This window comes from Vombatus ursinus, unplaced genomic scaffold (assembly GCF_900497805.2).
Source record: "Vombatus ursinus unplaced genomic scaffold, bare-nosed wombat genome assembly UNPS02001419.1, whole genome shotgun sequence".
In the NCBI taxonomy this organism is placed as follows: Eukaryota; Metazoa; Chordata; class Mammalia; order Diprotodontia; family Vombatidae; genus Vombatus; species Vombatus ursinus.
Genome location: NW_020941197.1, coordinates 18,277,163 through 18,284,935, shown reverse-complemented (window position 1 = coordinate 18,284,935; position 7,773 = coordinate 18,277,163). Strand labels below are relative to the sequence as shown.

The window sequence follows — 7,773 nt, the reverse complement described above, 5'->3', positions numbered from 1 at the left end:
ACTGAGGCAAGGAGAGTTAAGTGACTTGCCCACAGTCACACAACTGGTAAGTGTCGGAGGCCAGATTTGAACTCAGGAAGATGAGTCTTCCTGACTGTAGGCCCCGTTAGGGGTCACCCGGAGACTCTACAACAGAGAGAGGCTAAATCAATAAATTCAATTATTACAAAACTACAGGATACAAGTACCAACTACTGCTAAATAATGGAATGCACAAACAACATTCAATAGAGAAAGAATGAATGGATATGACATTATTCTAGGCAGGGATTCGCTGACCACTTCTTGTCTAGAAATGGTACCATTAAAATCTGTCCCTCATCGGAATCCAACACCTATTTTCCAGAGATGGTTGTTGTGCCTTGTGGTTTGCTCTACTGACCACCACAGTACAAAATAAGAATCATACCACCTTGATGGGCATTTTCTCCAAATTTCTGGCCAACAGCAAAATAGTGGTCTCTCCTCATTTTTCATTACTTTCTCACCTATTTTAATCACAAATGTCAGTGACTGGGAATGAGAAAGTAATGACTCATAGAGTATTTATAGGACACATACGGCAGCCCTTTCCCATTCTGAAAATAAAAACAACAGTAATATAACTAACACATAGCACCTACTATGTGCCAGGCACTGTGCTAAGCCATTTGCAATCATTGTCTCATTTGGTTCTCACAACAACTCTAGGAGATCAGTGCTATTACTCTCCCCATTTTACAGATTAGGAAACTGAGGCAAACAGGTTGAGTTGCCTAGGGTTACCCAGCTACTGTCTGAGGCCACATTTGAACTCAAGTTTTAAATGACCGTGCTATACATGGCCATGTTGCTGAAAAAGAACCCCAAAACCTTTCTGAAAGGAGTGTGTGCCAATATACCTACACCCAATAAATTCCTAAGCAGAGGTGACTGCCAGATGTTTAGGAAGATGGAATACCCAGTCATTATAATAGTCTCAGCTTCCACCAATATTCTCCATCCTGTTTACATGCACGAGCTACACCTAGTACCCCTTCCTTAATTCCATTTACTGCATAAATTTGCTTGCCTGCAGACTTTCTCTGAATTATATATATATACATTATATGTATATATATACATATAAATTTACATATATATATATTTAACAATTTTTCATTATCCTTTTTTTTCAAAGTATCTTCCAGCCACTATGCATTGGGGAGAGAATGTGGTTCAGTGGGAAGAGTTCTTTCTGACTTTGGAGAAAGAGAAACTGAGTTTGAATACTGGCTCCACACTTTCTACTTTATGTCCTTAGGTAAATCACCTAAAGTCACTGGGTTTCATTTTCCTCATGGGTAAAGTAAGGGGCTTGGACTAGATGAGCTCCAAAGTCTCTTCAACTCTAAATCTATGGTCCTATTGTGGAATCCCGATACCCCCCAGAGATAACATAGTCGGGATTGTTTCATTCTTTGTATTTACATCTCTACTACTCATCACAGGACCTGGTGATTATTTAGTGCCATTACTGCAGATGGATAAATTAAAAACACAGAGAAGTCTAAGTGACCTCCCCTTAAAGAGGATGTTATTTTTGACCTTGTATTTGCAACACATAGAACAATGTAGCAAGTGTTTAGTAATAATGGCCAGTATTTTATCATGCTTTAAGGTTTGCAAATCACTTTACAAATGTTTTTTTAATTTTATTCTCACAAAAATCTTGGTAGGTAGGTGCCATTATTATCTCCATTTTATAGATGAGGAAACTGAGGCAGGCAGAAGTGATGTGATTTGCTCAAAGTCACAAGGCTAGTAAGACTGGTTTTCTCTGAGGCTGGATTTGAACTCAGGTATTCCTGACTCCAGCTCTAGCATTCTTTCTACTGTGCCACCTAGCTGCCACTAATAAATTAATAATATCAATAACAATAGCTAATATTTATATAGCACTTATTATGTGCCAGTCATTGTGCTAAGTACTTTACAATTATTATCTCATTTGATCCCCACAACAATCCTAGGAGAGGTAGGTGTTATTATTATCCCCATTTTTTACAGATGAGGAAACTGAGGCAGAAGCCAAGTGATCATTAATTAGTAGAGCCAAATAAGATTAGAGCTCAAGTGTCCAGATGCCTACTTAAAATGTTTCCTTGAGACCATCCTGTCTCCTCCTGTGAATCAATAAAAGCAGAGTTTAACATCAAGGGTAAGGTAAGGCTTGCCCACAGTAACCTTGACCGTGTCAGCAGCCCCTTGGCACCGTTAGCTGGGCAGCTGTGCTGAGGATACCATCTAGCTGTAGTCACTGCCTGCTTTAAAAATGAGCAGTCCTGGTAATCTCACCAGCTTTTTCTTCTTACTTAGCCTAAAGCTGTAAGAGGTTTACAGTGGCTGTTTGGGGGCACACTTGAATTTCAAGTTTCATTTAGGAGTCAGTACATGAATGAAAACATCCCCAAAGAGAAAGCTGTTAAGCCTGGGAATCCCAATGGGGGGCAAGGAATCAGTAGCCCGTGGTCAAACCGTTATCACTGCTGTCCAGACCCATGTATGGTTTAGGAGATTTATGACAGAATGCCCATCTGGACTGCAAACCCTGCATGAGTTTAAGGCACTTCTGGGTCTGCAAGGCCTGAATCAAAGAGTGAATCAATATGTTGACCAACTGTTTAATGTTTTTGACAAGAACAAGGTAAGATTTCTTTTCCTTTTGCTTCATTTAGTTGTAATTTTCCATCCCCTCCTTTAAAAAAAAAATCACCTGAATTAAAAAGTAGATCTGTCTAAATGAGGAGGTCTTCATGGAAGGCACAGCTTGTAGAAGAGTGAGTCATTAAATACTGTTAGCACTGACTGTGTGAAAATAATTGGGGGTGAGGCACTGAGCACTGGGAAATGTTCTACATGTAGTGAGTTCTTTTAAAAACTAAATTAAATCTCTGTGTGTAATTCTCATGGCATTATTTAAATAAATCCAGTAAGTGCAGATTGATTTACAAAGCCTATTTTTCAAAGTATTTTAGGCATTGGTGACATTTTCTAGAAAGCAATTTATGGAACTCAGCTTTTAAAAGTGTGATTAGATCTAGATTGGAAGATTAAATCAATGGAAATTAACAGACAATGTACCTGTGTTCCAATCAAAGAAGAAATGTTTCTTTTTAAAAAAATGGATTTTCATAACTGACCAGGTTAATTTGAAAATTAAAATTAATTTTGACAAACTTGGGATCTTTCAGGTTTTTTTTGGAAGTTTTGCCTTTTTCATGTTTTGTTTTGTTTTCCCCCAGTATATTTTTTTTAAAAGTTGAGTTTTAGGTTTTTCCCTTAAGTTGTTTGGGTTTAGTATTATTTGTTTTAATGTAAAAATTCAGATCAGAGCAAAGGAAAGAATGATACAGGACAGGAAAAAGTCAAAGAAGAGACTTGAACAACAACCTATTCCGAATGCCTAATCTAGAATTATAAAGTGAGGAGTTTTGTAATAAACAAAAGAAATCTTGGTTATGATTTTTAAACCCTCCCCCCCTTTTTTTGCTTATTATAAAACTCTACCTCACAGATAAGATTTTTTTAAATCCTGCTTATAAAAGAGGAAATTTCATAATGGGCCAAAAGAGAAAAAAAAAGGCTGTGTCCAAAAAGACAGGAGATGCTGCCTTCCAAAGATAAAGCTAGGGAGGAAAAAGGGACCAGAAAATTATTAGAGGAAAATTGTATATTACTTGAAAAGATTGCAAAAGTGACAAATAGAAGAAGAAGAAAAGAAAGATGGGATAAATGACATGGATAAAATCAAAGCCAATTGGTTTGCCTTTCAGATGTGAGGAAATTTATGATAGCCCCTCAGGCCAGAGAATTTTCTAAATACAAAAATAGAAACAGTGACTGAACCTATGATTTCATTAATATAGGAAACTCCTGGAAGATAAAACTCCCTGTACCCATGCAGGGCTGTATTTTCTCTGCAATTTATAGTCTTAGAGTGTTGCCTGGAGAACTGAGAATTTAAGGGGCTAAGCCAGGGTCAGAGGCAGGATTTGAACCCAGATCTTCCTGGCTTCAAGACAGCTCTCAAGTCACTTTACTATACTACCTATCAAAGATACAGAAATAAGAGGCTTCAAAGATGAAATCTTGAAACTGGTGAAAATTTAACATGCAAGGAGTAAGACTTTTTCAATCTATTTTATTATTTATTCACAATTTTTAGACACATATTTAAGATAATTGGTAGGAATGAGGGGAGAGATTTTTCGAATCATTGTTGTAAAGTTCCATGAAATCCCTACCCAAAAAGAGTTTACAACCCAGTGGAAAGACTAGTTGGACTTTCCCTGTATTCTTCACTTATGAACACTGAAGCAAATTTTAGACTTAGCATATCAACCAATAAACATTTACCAAGCACCTACTATGTGCTAGGCACTGTACTAAGCCCTGGGGATACAAAAAGAGGCAAAAGACAGTCTCTGACCTCAAGGAGCTTACAATTTAACAGGGGAGATGACATGCAAACAGATATTTACAAAGCAAGCTATATACAGGATAGAAAGGACATAATTAACTTTAAGGGGGGGGGGGTTAGGAAAGGCTTCCTGTAGAAAATAGAATTTTAATTAGGACTTAAAGGAAGCCAGGGAGGTCAGTGGGCAAAGATGAGAGGGGGGAGAGCATTCCAGACATGGAGGACAGCCACAGGGAATGTCCAGAACCAATAGAGGGAGGGTCTTGTTCAAGGAATAGCCAGGAGGTCAGTGTCACTGGATCAAAGAGTATGCATTGGGGATTAAGGTGAAAGCAGACTAGAAAAGTAGAAAGGAGCTAGGTTATGACGGGCTTCAAATGCTGAGCATTTTGTATTTGATCCTGGAAGCAATAGGGAGCCACTAGAGTTTATTGAGTAGGAGAGTGACCGCAAAGGAGTATGTGGCACTTTTTTGTGTGTGCCTGTGTATGTGTGTGTGCCTGTGTGTGTTTGTGTATGTGTGTGTGCACGTGTGTGTGTGTGACAAAATCTTTAATGTCTTTTACGAAGTCTTCAATGGCCCCCCTTCCATTGTGCCTCCTGGTCCCCTACTAGCCAACCTCTTTTGATGTTTCATTAGAATCTAGTTAGATAAAGAAGCGAGCTATACTAAGATTCAGTCATTTCCCCAAAGTGTTGTTATCTTTCCACACCCGCAGTTTCTCTCTCATGTTGGCATTTTGAACCTGCTGTGATTGTCAGCATTCCTATGCTAGAGACAAAATGAATAAAAGGAGAAGCTGGATTTGACAGCAGGACCTGCTGTCAAAATGATGCCTACCGCTGAGGAAACACATATGCAGATAACATCCAAACAGGCATCTCGTGATTTACAAACCCTTTGTGTGAGGAGGAGCTCAGTTCCAGGCGTGAGAGAGTTCAGTCCCAAACCTGGAGCCCAATTTCCAATATATAAAAATTCAGAATACATTTATTATCTATTATAGAGATTGATATTGGCTTGGGTAGGATGTGAATCCAGGCAGGGGAAGCACAGACGCTTTTTATCTGATAGTGGATCTCATTTCAAAATGGAGTGTATGTGCACGTGTGTGATTCAAAGGAAATTGAGAGGAAGGTCTTGTACAACACAAGGACATTTGTCATTATCAAGTCAATACAAACAAGATCAGAGTATTTTGTTGTTAGATCAGAGTATTTTATGTGTTAGAAAATAGGAAGAATGGTGATTCATTAAAATATGTGATTATAATAAAACCTAGTCTCTCTAGAACCCTGTGGGAATGAGCAGTGTGGCTGAAAAATGAAAGACTTGGGATCTAGTTCTGATTGGGCTGTGAACTAGTTGTTTCCTCCTTCATAAAATGAGAGGGAGGGAAGGAAGGAGGATAGAAGGAAGAAAGAAGGAAGGAAGGAAAGAAGGAAGGAAGGAAAAGGGAGAAAGGAAGGAGTAAGAGAGGGAAAAAAGGGAGGAAAGGAAGAAGGATAGAAGAAGGGAGGGAGAAATGGAGGGAAAAAAGGGAGGTAGAAGGGAAGAAGGAAGAAAGGAAGGAAGGAATGGAGGGAGGGAGGGAGGAAGGGAGGGGGAAGAAGAAAGGAAGGAGAGAATGAGGAAGGAATTGCTTTGGACTGGAAAGTTACAGAGATGATGAGGTGGATCCTGGGGAAATAGATTGACACCTCCTCCCTAGGAATAATAGCAGATTTCATTTGATTATGGTTCATGGTTCCAGAACTGAAGGAGACAGGAGGTGAGGAAGGGGGGAAGGAGGGAAGTGCTGTCATACAGCAGCAAGACAGTTGGTGAGGAGGCTGAAGAGGTGTTCTGAGAGGAAGGAGTGAAATAAAGCATGGCTGGAGGGTTTTTATGTGTTTGTTTGGTTGGCTTGGGTTTTAGTCGTGTTTTTTTCCTGAAATGGGGAGAGCCCATCATCAATCTGGAAAGTGGGACCCCAGGTCAGAATTTTTCCAGGGTATAGTCTCTGGTGTGTGCAGCAGGATGGTTTTTTGAGGAAGCTGCAGAGGTGTTGGGACAGGAGCTCTAATATTATAACTCCTTAATGAGTTGTTCCAAATAGCCGAGATTTCTCCCTGTAAACACCAAATTTGCTGTCTTTTAATTTCATTTTTTGTGGATGAAAATCTTGTTAGCATTTATTATATACCTCCTTACCTTCCTAAATCAAGTATACTGAGCTTAAGCTAGCTTTTTCTTGATGACTAACGGTCATAAATATAAGTACTCATCATCCTGTGTGTGATACAATGGTAAGTTCAGGGACTATTAATAGACAAGGGAATTTACATTAATTAAACTCTTACTATCTGCTAGGCACTGCACTAAGTACTTTACAAATATTATCTTATAGTGACCCTCACAACAACCCTGGGGGGTAGGTGTTATTATAATACCCATTTAGAGTTGAGGAAACTGAGGCAGATAGAGGTTAAGTGACTTAACCAGGGTCACAGAACTAATAAGTGTCTGAAGTCAAATATGAGCTCAGGTCTTTATGATTCCAGGACCAGCATTCTAAACCACTGTGACACCTAGCAGTCTGACCTAGGATTATTCACCTAAATGTCCGAACCCTATCTACATTTGCTTTTGCAGTTTTTCTTCTCTCCTAAAATGCTTGTCTTTAGAAGCTCCTTTTGGGGCAGCTAGGTGGCACAGTGGATAGAGCACCAGCCCTGAAGTCAGGAGTACCTGAGTTCAAATCTGGCCTCAGACCAAACACTTGACACTTACTAGCTGTGTGACCCTGGGCAAGTTATTTAACCCCAACTACCAAAAGAAAAGATAGAAGCTCCTTTCCATTTTCTCAAATTTGATGCTTCATTACTTCATTTCTGCACCTTGAAACCAGCTTCTTAAAATTGTGTAAAAACTAAATAGAAAGAGGTTTTGAGTGGGAACTTCAAGAACTAGGCTATGAGTCAAGGACCTTGGCTTTCATGCATGGATTTTGTGGTATCTCCTCTGGCTACTTGGAGGCATTATTTTGTTTCCTTCCTGGTTCTCTCACCTGGGTTTAAGATAGGTAAGGCTTCTGGATAACTGAGTATCACTGGGGGAAGGGGAGGAAGCGTCCTCTTTTACTCCTAGAAAATGCTTAAAAACCAAAATGCCTTGTATTTATAAATGGAAATTGTTTTCCATTTTCAAACTAAACCAATCAGTTATGAAAAAATGTATTATAGGAGATATTCCTCCTTTGTTTTTTCAGAGGTGCATTTTTCTTTTCAGCAAGTGATATCATCGTGTGTGTGTGTGTGTGTGTGTGTGTGTGTGTGTGTGTGTGTGTGTG

General features: G+C 39.2%; 1 protein-coding gene across 1 annotated transcript in view; it reads left to right on the top strand.

Annotated features, from left to right (window-relative positions):
* The first annotated feature begins 2,416 nt into the window (after window positions 1-2,416).
* The window catches only part of GUCA1C (guanylate cyclase activator 1C), a 50,765-nt gene continuing 45,408 nt past the window's right edge, over window positions 2,417-7,773 (top strand). The window contains exon 1 of the mRNA XM_027866060.1: window positions 2,417-2,665. Coding sequence (XP_027721861.1) covers window positions 2,417-2,665 — 249 coding nt within the window. The remainder of the gene's footprint in view (window positions 2,666-7,773) is intronic.